Source organism: Anomaloglossus baeobatrachus, chromosome 4, assembly GCF_048569485.1.
Source record: "Anomaloglossus baeobatrachus isolate aAnoBae1 chromosome 4, aAnoBae1.hap1, whole genome shotgun sequence".
NCBI classification, from domain to species: Eukaryota; Metazoa; Chordata; class Amphibia; order Anura; family Aromobatidae; genus Anomaloglossus; species Anomaloglossus baeobatrachus.
The window spans coordinates 607,995,945-608,012,073 of record NC_134356.1 but is presented as its reverse complement, the minus strand read 5'-3'; the positions used below and the strand labels follow the sequence as shown (position 1 = coordinate 608,012,073).

At 43.1% G+C, this 16,129-nt stretch overlaps 1 protein-coding gene across 4 annotated transcripts in view; it reads right to left on the bottom strand.

Moving 5' to 3' along the window:
- KCNIP3 (potassium voltage-gated channel interacting protein 3) overlaps nt 1–16,129 on the bottom strand; it is a 248,401-nt gene that overhangs the window by 23,403 nt on the left and 208,869 nt on the right. For 2 of the 4 annotated variants that reach the window (XM_075346186.1, XM_075346188.1), the window contains 3 exons: nt 13,162–13,286; nt 10,960–11,029; nt 1,294–1,379 (listed from right to left, as the gene is read on the bottom strand). In XM_075346186.1, coding sequence (XP_075202301.1) covers nt 1,294–1,379; nt 10,960–11,029; nt 13,162–13,286 — 281 coding nt within the window. The remainder of the gene's footprint in view (nt 1–1,293; nt 1,380–10,959; nt 11,030–13,161; nt 13,287–16,129) is intronic. The other 2 variants (XM_075346187.1, XM_075346190.1) reach the window with 1 other exon arrangement.

The following is a 16,129-nucleotide window of genomic DNA, read 5'->3' as shown; positions in this document are numbered from 1 at the left end:
TTCTTGCCACTCTTCCATAAAGGCCAAATTTGTGCAGTGTACAACTGATTGTTGTCCTATGGACAGACTCTCCCACCTCAGCTGTAGATCTCTGCAGTTCATCTACAGTGCTCAAGCGTTTCTTGGCTGCATCTCTGATCCGTCTTCTCAAATTCTCAAATTTTTGAGGGATGGCCGGGTCTTGGTAGATTTGCATTAGTATGATGCTCCTTCCATTTCAATATGATCACTTGCACAGTGCTTCTTGGGATGTTTAAAGTTGTGGAAATCTTTTTGTAACCAAATCCGGCTTTAAACTTCTACACAACAGTATCACGGACCTGCCTGTTGTGTGCCTTGGTCTTCATGATGCTCTGTGTGCCTTATGCAGAACACTGAGACTATCACAGAGCAGGTGCATTTATACGGAGACTTGATTACACACAGGTGCATTATATTTATCATCAGTCATTTAGGACAACATTGGATCATTCAGAGATCCTCAATGAACTTCTGGAGTGAGTTTGCTGCACTGAAAGTAAAGGGCCGAATAATATTGCATGCCCCAATTTTCAGTTGTTTATTTTTTATTTATGATATTAATTAATATTGTTCACCTTCACAATTGTGTCCCACTTGTTGATTCTTCACCATAAAATTTAATTTTTTTTTATCTTTATGTTTGAAGCCTGAAATGTAGGAAAAGATTGAAAATAATTAAGGGAGCCAAATACTTTTGCAAGGCACTGCATATGTGTCCCTGATATGAACTGTGTAATAGCTGTGTCTGACCGTACAGGGACATGGTCTAATCATACCACATCTCCTTGGCAGGGGAGGAAGTAATAAAGTATACAGACATTACAACATGGGATCACAAATAAATCTTTCTTTGAAATAAAACATTTAAAAAAAAAAAAAAATAGGCAGGGAAATGTTTTACCTCGCAGAAAGAATCAGCTATGATTCTGTTTTATAATGTTTGTATTCTCTCTTTTGCGTTCTCCATGACCCAGGAGATATGGTATGATCAGATCATGTCCCTGTACGGTCAGACACAGCACATAAACAGTACATAGCAGGGGCACAGCAAAGCAGCCATAACCATGCTCCTTTCTAGAGCCATACCTCTCCCATCCCCCACCTCACCATGTCCTATTCTGCACCCCCCTAAATTAAGAAACTTCCCAGGATCACTTGATTCTAGGAGGTTTCAGGCAAATTACATCTGAGATTTGCTGAATAGGTAGACTATATACTAGACAAGGATAAATAATATATATTTATTTTTTTCAATAACTGTAATTGTCTTACCTCAAACCGGATGGCTCCAACTCTGTCCATATCAAAGGCATTGAAAAGAAAGTGCGCATACATTGTGGCATCTGAAAAGACAGGAGCTATAGTCATTGTTACAGAATTATTCATTCCTATTATTATGGGAAGAGATTCATGGTTAATCAGGATTAGTTTTGTGTTAAAAGGATGGTCCAAAAGCAAAGTTGAATTTCATTCTAAATGTTCATCTGTTTAATGCAACAATCTACCGTAATCACTTTTCTGATATACTTAAATGTAAAATGCCCTACAGTTCTGCCTCTATTCTATCTTCCCGCTTTTTAAAAATTGTTTTTTTTTATATTTTCAATCCAGTGACATTTAATTAGAGAATCCCCAGTGCTTGTTGAGATACTCTCAAACAGGACGTCATCATGGAGCAGGAGCTCCGGTCACTACAGCAGCTGCTTTCCCAACCTAAAACGGGCTTTACACGCTGCGACATCGCTACCGATATATCGTCGGGGTCACGTCGGTAGTGACGCACATCCGGCGCCGGCAGCGACATCGCAGCGTGTGACGCAAAGGAGCGACGATCAACGAGCGCAAATACGTGTGATATCGTAGCTCGTCACGTCGCTCATTTCCACAATATCGCTGCAGCGACGGTACGATGTTGTTTGTCGCTCCAGCGGCATCACACATCGCTGTGTGTGATGCCGTTGGAACGACAAACATCTCCTTACCTGCCTCCACCTGAAAAGGAGGAAGAAAGAGGTGGCCAGGAGGTTCCGGCTGCTCATCTCCTCCCCTCTTTTTCTATTGGGCGGCGGTTCAGTGACGCTGCTGTGACGTCTCTGTGACGCTGAACGAACCGCCCCCTTAGAAAGGAGGCGGATCGCCGGTCACAGCGACGTCGCAGGGCAGGTAAGTGCGTGTGACACTGCCATAGCGATAATGTTCGCTACGGCAGCGATCAACACATATCGGCTGTACGACGGGGGCGGGTGCTATCGCGCTCGGCATTGCTAGCATTGGCTAGCGCTGTCGCAGCGTGTAAAACCTGCTTAAAACAATACATCATCAGTGATGTCCATCTCAGGGGAGGGCTAGTCTCTGATCTACTGAGCAGGTATCGGTTGTCAATTCCGACACATGCTCAGTTTGTGCTCCCAGTGCTATATTCATTTGAATGCACAGTGACAGTGCGCGCCAACACCAGGTCTAATGAGAAGTAACAAGCTGGCAAGAGAGTGCACTGTCAGTGTACATTGAAAAGGAGAACGCAGGGAGAGCAGAGACAAATCCTGCCCTAAAAATGAACGTTACTGATTATGCTTCGTTTCAGGGTGGGGAAAGCAGCTGCAGTAGTAACCAATTTCCGCTCCCCTGATGATGACCCATTTGGGTATCCCAGCATGCACTGGGTTTTCTCAAACTAAATGTCATTGTAACAGAAGTAAAACAAAATAAACATTCAAAAAAGCAGAAAGAAAGAGTAGAAAGGGAACGGTATAGAGTTTTTAACTGAAGTATATTAGAAAGGTGATTAGTTTATTAAATATATTGACATTTAGAATAAAATTAAACTTTGATTTCGGACCACCCCTTTAAGATCACAGGAATTGTTTTCAATTTTTTTGTGGCTGCATTCTTAGAACAATAATGATTTTATATTGACCTCACTCTATGAGGGATTATTTTTTGTTCTATTTTTCAGGGACACCATTTTTGAGTACATATAACTTATTAATTAACTGTTAACTCTTTCTGAAGACAAATGAAAGAAAGCTATTAATGCTTTGTTTTTTAAAACATTTTAAATTATGCTTTGGAACAAGTTGTTTGTTTTTTTTTTGTTTTGGGTTTTTTTTGCACTATTTTAGGGACAATATGTTGTTTGGTCAATTTTTATTGTTTAATTTTTTTGGAAGCAGCATACTGAAGAAAAACAATTCTATTATTTGCTGATCTTTTTTTTCCCTCCACTGTTACTACACAGAATAAATAATAAGACAACAGTTTTATAGCATTTTTTTAATGTAAAAAATGTGAAATATTTTTGTGTGTTTTCTACTTACATTTTGATTTTGTTAACATTTTTGCATATTGTCGAAATCATGTTTTGAGGTTAGTGTGAAGAAAGACCATAGTGATCAATGTTTGTAAGGTTAAGTTCACACAAACGTATACAAAAATCCTCCGATTTTCTATTATATTGTCATCCGTATGGCATCTGTGGCACCCCTGCAGCTCCAGGCACCACCGGGTACTGCACCTCATCAGTATTCATCTCAGATACAGAGGAGATCATCACCGGTAAACCACCATAACTCATCCAACACATAACACGGGAGCTCCTTCACTGGGACTGTGCCAGGGTAGGTGCCGGGGTTTGCCATCACGAGGTATGGAACTTCCTGACCACTAGTTCAGCAACCTGGGAGGTGGTGCACCCTCAGGGGAAGTGAGGAGCCATCTCACACAGTATTCAGTTAGCTCCAGGCACAGCAAGCGCCAGGTCAGACTCCGGAAGAGACGTCGGAAGACACTACAAAGAAAGGAACCCGTGGTCAAGAGCTGGAGGCTCAACCCAAGTTGTTAGGAAGAAGGGGGATCCCAGGGTTCTCGGGGAGTGCAGCAGGCACCCATGACTCGTTCCACGGCCCAGGAGCTGGGGGTGGAGAGAAGACCAATGGAAAGGACACACAGAAGGAAACACCAGCCTTGACCTTTGAACTATCCGTGATCGACTGGAGACTAACACAGTGAAACCCCAGCATTCCAAAGGCGGTGACATCTCAGTGAGTAAAAAATCCTTGACTGCAACCTCTGTCTTGTCCCATCATTGCCGGCGCTCTCATCTTCGCGCCCCTGCACCATATGCGACTACTACTCCCAACATCCTCCTTGGGACCTAGCTCTACCTGTGAAGAGCTGTAACAACCAAGCTGCGTCCCCATCTGCCCTAGAAAAATATATTTTCCGTAGCGGCGGCTAATAATTGGCCGCACACCACAGGTGACATCACGAATAACTACTCCTATCATCCCCATCCCTATCTTTATTGACACCGCCGGGGTCACAAAACCGGGCCTGGTCGCTGTGACATCCCAAACCAACACCGGCCCGGCGACAAGTAACCCCCCCCAAGACCCCGTAGGCGCGTCACATCCATTTGTATACATTAGCAGCTATATTACATTTACAAGACAAAATACACTTTCTTGTGTTAAAAATTTGCAATGTTCTGTATCTGTAAAAGTTTTACGATCTATGGATGATCTGTTTGGGATCAAATTTATTTTTTGCACTCTCATAGACTTGCGTAAGCATTCAAAATATAGAAGAGAATTTTCACAGTGGTCTCTCTGCTGTTTTGAGACTAGTGACAGCCTTAGAACTGGAGCCTCCCATCTCCATCTAGACTCCTCATTTAAACAAAGTTTCCTTTCTTTTGGTGTCTCATACCTTAAGCGGGCTTTACACGCTGCGACATCGCTCAAGTGATCTCGTTGGGGTCACGGAATTTGTGACGCACATTCGGCCGCTTTAGCGATGTCGTTGCGTGTGACACCTATGAGCGATTTTGAATCGTCGCAAAAACGTTCAAAATCGCTCATCGGTGACATGCCCCCCTATTCTCAATTATCGCTGCTGCTCGGTGTACGAAGTAGTTCGTCGCTCCTGCGGCAGCACACAATCGCTATGTGTGACACCGCAGGAACGATGAACCTCATCTTACCTGCGGCCGCCCGCAATGAGGAAGGAAGGAGGTGGGCGGGATGTTCCAGCCGCTCATCTCCGCCCCTTTGCTTCTATGGGGCGGCGGTTCAGTGACGCTGCTGTGACATCGCTGTGACGCTGAACGAACCGCCCCCTTAGAAAGGCGGTTTGCCAGTCACAGCGACGTCACAGCGTGTAAAGCGGCCTTTAGTTTCAGTTTTTGTTGCCAGCAGCTCAGAGCAGTGCAGGTCAGCTGTAGTTGCTTTGAGCCAACTGCCATTTAGGTTTAAATACTGGAGCTTTCCCAGCAGTCCTTGCTGCTGTTAGAATTTATTCTACTTTGGCCAGCCTGGTGGAAGGAGCTGCTGAGGAATTGTCCTGTACCCATCCATCTGCTACTTTAGAGTCTGTCTGCTGCTGTCAAGTTTGGTGTTTGTATCCTTCTGTGTATTCCCCGTCTGTTTTTCCTTTCCCTCCGTATTTATTAGTGTAGTGGCGAGTCTAGTGAACTCGTCGGCCTACTCACTAGGCAGGGTGAGTTTAGGGCCAGCTGAGGGTCCAAAATATCCTGCTTGCCAACAGGTTGAAAGAACCTGTATAGGGACGCTAGGGAGCTCAGGAGCCAGCCTGAGGTGTGTTCAGGAGGTGCTCCCTTACCCCTCTCCCTAGCGATAGGGACCTCCATTGTATCGTGACCCCGGTGCTCCCCCCTTTTTGTTTGTGGTGTTTTTGTTGTGCGCCAGACGCCTGTTGGTCTGACTACGAGTGTCACGCGTTACATATGGACATCTCATACTCCATGCGTGACAAGAATAGTGCATACTGTGATTTTTTTCCATGAGGATATTAGGTCCATGTGAAGACTATGGCCATCTGAGCAGCTATATTGAATAACATTGGTCCGAGTGCTGTCAATTTTTTTCTTGGAGAGAATTTGGACCAAAAATACGGTGGCGCGAATGTAGCCAAAGTGTGCATTGGCGATTTCTGGGGTTGTACATATTCTAAGGGTGAGTAGAATACATAATAATGCCCAAAAAGTATCATCTATGTCAAGCGCATGGCCATGTTAGTGGTATCCATAGTGCCTTGATCTGTAGACATACGCAGACAAATGGGACATCAGCTGCAATGTGAACCCATTTTTGGTCCGCAGTCGTAGTAATTTCGTTCAGTCATGTGGCTGGTAAAACATAGATCCTTTTATAATCTTAGCACCAGTGCTTCAGAGAAGTCGACCAAAATTACACACATTATTTGGCTATTCACCATTTTTAGGTCAGTAGTCTACATGAAAGTGTTCTTCATCTTCCGAATCTCCAACAGGAAATCATTCAGATAACAACATGATTACTTTTCTTAGAGATCAGGAGCTAAATCCCACAAGTACATTAAATAAATCTTTTACTAAAATACAGTTCTTTGTGGATGCCTTGCTCCACAATGTCCAGCTTCATGCCTCTCACCTTATCGATCCGTTCTTGAAATTACAAAGTAAAGAGCTTTTCTTTCTTTCTTTCTTTGTTTCTTTTTTTTTTTCCAAAGTCAAATAATATTCCTCATTCTTTCTAATTTTCCGATGGTTAAAAGGTTGGAAGTTAATGTAAAAGGCTTCCTTTGTTATGCAGGGTGATGATGTACAAGACCTTTAGCATTTTAGCATCATTGGTTTTAACTATAGATTACAGCAGTTTGTCATCTTCAAGTAGAGTAAAAATAAATCAGAATCTGGCGTCCGAAGCTCAGTTAAGCACTGAGACTTGGAACAGGGACTTCATAAATAAAGGAACAGCAAAGAGCATAATCCCCTCAGGCCTTTAACTAGGCTTATGCTGGACCTTCTAAGGTCAATTGTGTGGGTTGCCCAATGCAGTGCAAATTAACCAAAGCCTTGTTACTGTTTCCTCCCAAAAGAAGATGGGATCGCGTAAACCATGCATCGAGGGAAACAACATTGTTGAGATGCTTGGAGCTGCAGAAGGCTGACAAAGAATTTCTAAACAAAAAGACACTCCCAAAATGCAGTCTGAACAGGTGCAAAACTGAACATGACATTTAATAACAAAAAAAAAGATAGTTGCACTTAGTAATGCTAAAGCATGCAAACATTGAATGCAAGAATATAGATATGCATTACTGCTTATAGAAATTTGGGAAAAATTGAGATATTTAGCATACAAAAATGGTCATTTCTATATCAGCCCAGTAGCCACATCAAGGCATATCTCGATACTTGATAACCTACACTATACTAAAGCCTCTCCCCCATTAGCTACAGGGGATTTTATTCTTCAGTAGCAGGTTCCTACATGCCCATACATATGGAGGTTTTTAACCCAGGGAGAGGCTAATGCATATCTATATTCTTGCATTCTTCAATTTTTGCATGCTTTAGCATTACAGAGTGCAACTGTCTTTTTTGTTATTATATGTCATGTTCAGTTTTGCACCTGTTCAGATTGCATTTTGGGAGTGCCATCAGTCATTGTGTCTAGATTATGGAGTTATGCCCTCTAACTGTGCACCCATCCCCCATTAGATACAGGTGATTTTATTCTTCAGTAGCAGGTTCCTACTTGCCCATACACATGGATGTTTCTAACCCAGGGAGAGGCTTTAGTTTAGGGTAGGTTTCCAGTATTATGAGATTACCTTGACGTGGATACTGGGCAGATATTGAAATGTCCATTTTTGTATGCTAAATATTTCAATTTTTCCTAGATTTCTATAAGCAGTAATGCATGTCTATATTATTGCATTCAATGTTTGCATGCTCTAGCTTTACAGAGTGCAACTGTCTTTTTTTTGTTAAAGAATTTCTAAAGGCCTGTGTGCAATAAACCACCGTTAGACAAATTGTCAAATAATTGAGAAAATTCAGGACTTCTGCTATTTTCCCTTAGAGTTGATGTCCCGCTAAAGAGGTTTTCTTTTTAAGAAAAATCCTTTTACCTGACTGCAATTTGTTTAACACCCCTCCCCCCAAAAAAAACCCCTAAAAAAACCCTATACATTTTTCACCCTTCAATGGGTGAAGACCCTTTGCTGGACCCGGAGTGGGTGAATAAAGCCATTTTTTTATTTTAAAACACAAATTGCAGCTAGATTACATGGGTTTTCCAAAATCGGGAAATTCCCAAAAGATTATACTAAGAGCACAATCCTGAAAAAGGTGAGAAAGAACCGAAGAGTAATAGCAAAAACTTACTGAAGACTCTGTAGAGATGAGCGGTGTTCGAATCAAACTGTTCGCAAATCTCAAATTCGACCTGTTTTAGGCGTTGTTCGAGTCGTTCGACGAACACGAACAATTAGCTTCAAGTTCGACAGTTCGAGGTTATGTTCGATAATGGTTCGATCACCAAAAGCGTAACTGGCTTTTCACAGTAATACTGTCATTCAATGTTAATACAGTGGAACCTTGGTTAACGAGAACAAACCGTTCTGGGAGTGTGCTTATTAACCAAGTTACTCGTTTAGCAAAGCAAGATTTCCCATAGGAAATCATTGCAATACAGACAATTCCTTCCACAACTTGTTAAATGTCCCATCCTGGTCCCCTATTGTGCCATTCCATACACGCACACACACATATTATGCTCACCTTACCTTCCGTTCCATCGCCGGCCTCCTGGGACTTGCAGTCCACCGGTACAAGATGTGTATCGGGTAACCATCGCGACCGATGCCGGAACTTCCGCTGCCAGAGCGCTGACGTCAAAGGCAGGAGCCGCTTGCCTCTGATTGGCCAGGGGAAGTTGCTTCCTCGCTGCGATGGTTACCCGATACACGTTGTTTGCCGGTAAAGGATGTGTATCGGGTAACCATCGCGACGAGGGAGGAACTTCCTCTGTCAGACACTACTCAAAGGCAGCGCGCTGGCAAATCAGAGGCAAGCAGCTCCTGCCTTTGACTTCAGTGCTCTGTCAGCAGAAGTTCCAGCATCGGTCGCGATGGTTACTCGATACCCATCTTGTACCGGCAAACTACAAGTCCCAGTAGGCTGACGATGGAACGGAAGGTAAGGTGAGCATAATATGTGTGTGTGCGTTCGTGTTTGTGCATGTTTGTATGTGTTTGTGTTTGCTTGACATTGTTTTCAATGGTGTTCGAAGATGTTCGAAAGTGTTCGACGAACAAACCCCAAGTTCGCCGAACCGAACTCGAACACTAGGGTGGTGGCTCATCTCTAGTCTACTATTAGAGTTGTCTTCATGGATGCACTTCACAGAGGAACCACTAGATTCCAAAAATCATTGCGGCCCATTTCAATGAGACTACCTGGACATTCCACAATGCTTCTGAGAAAAGGAGATGAAAGTGATTTTTTTTTACCACAAATGCTAAGCTTTGTGGTTCAAAAAAGAAGAACACTGTCCATCATCACCAGAACCTCATCCCATCTGTGAAGCATGGTGGAGGGCGCTGCAAGGTTTGGGGTTCCTTTATGATCATTGAGGAATAAGTTTAAAAGTGTATTAGAAGATTTTACTGAAGAAAGGTAGAATAGCCTCAAGATGGAGAGATGTTGGGTGATACATGAGGACAGTAAGCCAAAGTATAGAAATAAATCACCTATAAAGAATGGTTAAAAAACAAGATTTGTGATTTGTAATGGTCAAGTCAGAGTCACAACCTTAACCCTATCAAGATGCTGCCGCTGTGCCTACAATGATATTGCATATTGCAGATGTAACTGGCTCTGCGCTACTATTTGGACAGGAGCTGCCTGCTACGTGCACTAGTTGGGTCCATAAATCAGACCAGACTAGCGCATGCTGCAATTTTATTCACATGGACCTCATTTGGTAATTCATAGACTAACATTGGTCCAAATGCTGTCCAGTTGAGGACAGTTTTTTTACACTGACAGCACCTTGACCGAAAATACATTCATGTGAACATATCCTTAGAAACATAAAAACAGAAATCAAGCTGTGGTTGATGCATAACATAAAGGATATCAATTGATCCCAATGACTTTTGATGAAGTTAATGGTATTCTGTCACAGAGAACTCCATATTACTGGAAAAACTAGTGCCACATGTTGGTCTATTCTTCTGGGAAATATGATAGAATCTGCAACAAAGGCTTCAATTCAGATGTGTACAGAGCCTAAAACATGGATACAATGGTATCTGGTTCAGCCAATTATCTGTGAGCCAAATCTCATGGACTCCATTGCAGCAAATGATGGATTAATTTGTAGTCACTGCTGATACTGTAATTACAGTGGTTAGCTGTACCCCACACAACTTGTAGCATTAGGGTACCTTCACACTTTAGCGATGCAGCAGCGATCCGACCAGCGATCTGACCTGGTCAGGATCGCTGCTGCATCGCTACATGGTCGCTGGTGAGCTGTCAAACAGGCAGATCTCACCAGGGACCAGTGACCAGCCCCCAGCCAGCAGCGACGTGCAAGCGACGCTGCGCTTGCACGGAGCCGGCGTCTGGAAGCTGCGGACACTGGTAACTAAGGTAAACATCGGGTATGGTTACCCGATGTTTACCTTAGTTACCAGCTCACACCGCTTAACTTAGCGTGTGCAGAGAGCAGGAGCCGGCACTGGCAGCGTGAGAGCTGCGGAGGCTGGTAACGAAGGTAAATATCGGGTAACCACCTTGGTTACCCGATGTTCACCTTGGTTACAGCTTACCGCAGGCTGTCAGACGCCGGCTCCTGCTCCCTTCACATTCAGGATTGTTGCTCTCTCGCTGTCACACACAGCGATGTGTGCTTATCAGCGGGAGAGCAACAAAAAAAACGAACCAGGGCTGTGTGTAACGAGCAGCGATCTCACAGCAGGGGCCAGATCGCTGCTCAGTGTCACACACAGCGAGATCGCTAATGAGGTCACAAAAAACGTGACTCAGCAGCGATCTCAGTAGCGAGCTCGCTGTGTGTGAAGTACCCCTTAGTATTACATTGCTTTGTCTACGGGCCACAAGGAAGAGGCAGATATGATACTCACCTCCTTGAGGGAAGAACTGTGAGTAGATGAGCTTGAAGGTTTCCTCATCCACCAATCCACTAGGACACTCCTAAAAAGAAATAAAAATGGATGATGAACATTACCAGAATTGTACCTTGGTTGGGTAATTCCACCAGCAAATACTGCCCCACATTCTTAACTGGATGCCACAGCCAAAGAGTAGAACTGCCCAAAGCTTTGCTCTGCTTGAAAATAATATCAGCAATCATGGTTGAATCACCACCTCTCCGCTGTCCCAATCTTTGTTGACATGGTTGCAATGAAGAAGTCCCATCTATTGCACATGAGCACAGAAACGAGCCAGTGCTGGAACCACTAGGTAAATAGAGACGAACGAACCTGTGGTTTGGTGTTCGTACCAAATACAAACTTTACAAAAAACAACCAGAGTTTGGGTCCTGTGTTAAGCTACGCTCGGTGCTCAGCCCTGTGTGAGCCACTTGCAGTGTTTGAACGGCTCACACTGGGGGTAACAACAGCGTGATTGGATGTAGTGTGCACCAAGCCAAAAAAATGGACAAACTGCGCCCATCCATCCCGGAAGTGATCTGTTTATGGCTGGCTGCATGTGGCTGAAGACCCAAACTGCCAATCAGTGACTTCCATTGGGGCTCAGGTCCAGTCCGGGTCCCAAACCGAACTTTATCTAAAGTTCAGCTGAACCCGGCGAACTGAACTTGTACGGGTCCGCTTATCTCTTTTGGTAAAGTAATGATGTTGTTATCACAGCAGATCAAGTCTTTGAGCAATTTCACTATGAAATCCAACAACCCCTAAATTGATTTAATTAGACAACTATAGGATGAATTTCACAAAATATTACTACTGTGTTTTTCCAAAAATAAGACACTGCCCCCCCAAAAAAGCACTAGGGCTTATTTTTGGAGAAGGTCTTATTTTTGGAGAAACATGGCTGGGGGTAAGTTTATCCCCCCAAAATAGCAGACACCGAACTTTCCAGGAGACACATACCAGACCCGGATGTCTGCATGGCTCCCAGGTCCTCCCTGTGATCTCCGGTGGGTGCTGCATGCACGCCGTCCTCCCATGCTTCTGGCTGACTGACACTGACACACACACACACACACTCACTCATTACATCCAGTGTTACAGAATACTTCTGGCCACAGGGAATGATGGGAGGAAGTCACGTGTCCGTCCCGCAGGTCCTGTAAGTAAGCAATCTTGTGCTCCACTGCACAGCCTCCCAGGATTCTGCCAGCCAGAAGAAATCGGTGTCGCTGGATGTGGTGAGTATGTGTGTGACGCGATGTGTGTGTGATCAGATGTGTGTGTGTGAGATCTGATGTGTGTGGGTGTGTGATCACTGCAGGGCCTCCCGCTCGCCCGCTTTCTATAATGAAGTGTATTGCAGTATCTCTAACTTTTTTAGCTGCACGGACACTCCATTATTGAACCGTGGCTAGGGCTTATTTTCGGGGGAGGGCTTATATTTAAGTCTTACTCCGAAAATGCTGAAAATCCCTGCTAGGGCTTATTTTTGGGGGAGGGCTTATTTTTGGAAAAACACGGTAGTTAGATAACTCTGTTATTGGTTTGACCAATGAAAATACAATAACAACAGTCATATGAAAACTTCTGACGAATTATCTTTTAAAGAAACATGTGCTTACAGTTTACACCACTAAGTAAAGGTTATCAAATACATCCAACATGTCATTATGTAAAAAGGAAAAATCCTGTGGTCTGACTTTCATAGAAATTCTTGTCTTTCCGGGTCTTCTGAACTGAACTTTATCTAAAGTCCGGCTGGACCTGGCAAAACCGGGAATCATCTCTACACGGGAATCTATGGAAAACTGATCCATTACCTGATTGCTATTTATCTTCCATTTGAAACTTATCCAATAAGAAAAAATGGATCCTTTACACATGCTAAAAAAAATGGATGAGAAAATAGCAATCCATTAAGGGATCCGTTTTCCATAGACTCCCATGTTAAAAATATGGATTCTGCAAAAATCGTTTTTTTTTTCCAAAAAGGACAAAAAGGTTGAGTTTGCAGAACTTTTTTGCCACTTCATTGCCGTTGGATCCATTCTAATGGACGATTACTGGACATGTGAACTCAGCCTTACATAGGAAAGATATATATATATGTGATATGTCACTGGGATGACAGACCGTATGTAAAGACATCATTATGGACAACATGCTCACATTTTTAAATCCTCTGTATAAAGACTGGAGCTCCTTCTTTGTGAATTTGGTGACAGCTTGAAGCTGCTCCAGTCCCTCTGGCTGGTGTCGCACTGTCGATAGCTCCAACTCACTGTCACTGCTATCTGCAAAACAGGATCACAGCGTCACACCCTAAACAGAGTACCTGCCATATCAACCAGTTACAATAGTCATTCTATCTATCATAATTCATATATATATTTTTGTTAACCCTACCATTACCCATAACAAAACATTTTTCACTTTCGGTAATTTTTGCGAGTTTTAATTTGATAAATTATTGATCCTTCCGATATTAAAAAGTAAAAAATGAGGATTGATTAAAGCCAGTTTTTCAAAGGCACTTGGTGTCACCTACACAATAGAATGCAAAAGAATGTCAGATTTATTAACGACATGTACAATACTGGTGTACCACACGATGCACCATGTCCCATGATAAAGGTAGAGGCACCATAGGAGCAAAATACTGATGAAACAACATGTCGCACACCTACCATTCATGGAGGGGATGGCTGCTCAGTATTTGTCAGTCACACAGATTGTATGGCTTACAGCTTATTGGTCATGCTCATATTATTAGATCAGGTCGGTTGCATCATACACATATACTGACAAGCAAAAGGGTAACAATGTTTTGAACTTTTGACTTTCAAGGTCCATATCTCGCCATCCACCAAAGCTTCAAATATGAGACTACAATCATTTTATAAACAATCATCTTGGCTATCTCATATAGAAATCTGACTTGCAACTATTTAGCATATGATTAGTTATACAGATTCTTGTGACATCACTGCATTGTTACTGTTTTTCTCTTAAAAAAATCAAAAGTTTAATTTAGTATTTTGTAAATCCACCTCCTTTGACTGTCAATGCCTGAATCCTTCTGTGCATGCTCAGTCTCAATGGTATGCAATCTAAGGTAAAAACTGGAAGACAAAGGAGCGCAAATAGGGTCTTACTTTGCGAGAAAGCAGGGGTGAGGAATAGGTAGCAGGCTCACCTTACGTGGTTGTGAGAGTCACAACTACTTAGCTGGCTTAGATGTACGGCTGCAGCAGCCCTAATGGGAATAAACTGTAGACAGTGGTACAAAGGGTTAATGTCGCACTGCCGCGAAAAAATGACATGTGAAGGAATACTCGAATTAGGATGTTAATAGTCACATTTCAGAAATACAGTACTTCCTCAGAACAACAATCACTTAAGGTTATGTGATTTTTGTGGTGAGAAAGGAAAATTATTTCTGAAACGCATTGACTATTCAAATCACAATTCGAGTATTACTCCACATGCCATCTCAATCATATTCAAACATGTATTGACTAAAATCTGATCACAGGTATCTTCTACACATTCCTAGCATTGGTTAAATCAATGAGGCAGATGTGTAGTATCCAGCTGCGGTCGCTATCAGAAGATGGAGCAGCTCCGAAATAGAGCATTTCCGGTCATCTAGTGCCGCTGCAGGCACCGATAGCTGATTGGGGGGGGGGTATAGGGGGACTGGGTGTTGGACCCTGGTTGATCAGACATTAATGACCTATCCCAAGGATAGGCCATCAATGTTAAAGTTGTGGACTCTAAGAAAACAAATTTCAACATCAACTGATCTTCACTATACTATCGAAGGAATAAAAAAATCCACACTATCTACAGAGAGATGGTGAGAGAATTAGTATAAATCTTCTGGTCCAGATGAATTACATCTTGGAGTACTGAAAGAGATAGCAGAGGAGATTGCAGAATCACTAGCTAGAATCTTTGAAAATTCCTGGAGAACAGGATTAAAGAAAGGCAAATGTTGTCCCTAACTTCAAAAAAGATAAGAAGGTGGAGCCAGGAAAGTACAGGCCAGTGAGCCTTACTCTTATACCAGGAAAGATATTTGAGCAAAGAATTAAACGTCATGTATGTAAGTACTTGGATAAGAATACAATGATTAACCAGGGCCTGCATGGGTTTGGAGCAAACAAGTCATGCCAGACTAGTCTAATATCCTTCTATGATGGAATAATTGACTGGATGGATCAGGGAAATATGTTAGTTATAGTATATCTCAACTTCAGCAAAGCATTTGATAAAGTATGTCATACAATCCTTATTGAAAAAAATGACCAATTATGGGATTGACAAAGCTACGGTTAGGTGGATTCATTACTGGCTCAGTGATCGTACTCAAAGAGTCGTCATAAATGGTTGCACATCAAATTGTTTATGTGGTGTACCACAAGACTATCTTAGCCCCAGTGTTGCTCAACATTTTTTAAATGCTCTGGATTAGGGAACTGTAAGTAAACTAATCAAATTTACAGATGATGCAAAGCTAGGAAGGATAGCTAACACTAGAGAAGACAGAGAAAGGATTCAGAAGGATGTAGATAAGCTGGAATAATGGGCAGGGATTAAAGGGGGCTTTACACGCAGCGACATCGCTAGCGATGTCACTGGTGAAAGCACCTGCCCCCGTCGGTTGTGCGTCATGGGCAAATCACTGCCCGTAGTGCACAACATCGTTTGTCCCCGTCACACATACTTACCTGCTTAGCAATGTCGCTGTGGCTGGCGAACCACCTCCTTTCTAAGAGGGCGGTTCGTTCAGCGTCACAGCGACGTCACTAAGCGGCTGCCCAATAGAAGCGGAGATGAGCGGGTGTAACATCCCGCCCACCTCCTTCCTTCCTCATTGCGGGCGGCCGCAGGGACGGTGATGTTCCTCGTTTCTGTGGTGTCACACATAGCGATGTGTGCTGCCGCAGGAACGACGAACAACCTGCATCCTGCAACAACAACGATAATCGGTAAAGGAACGACGCATCAACGATCTACGATTAGGTAAGTCATTTTGATTGCTAGCGGTCGTTCATGCATATCACACGCAATGATGTCGCTAACGAGGCCGGATGTGCGTTACGAATTCCGTGACCCGAACAATATCTCGTTA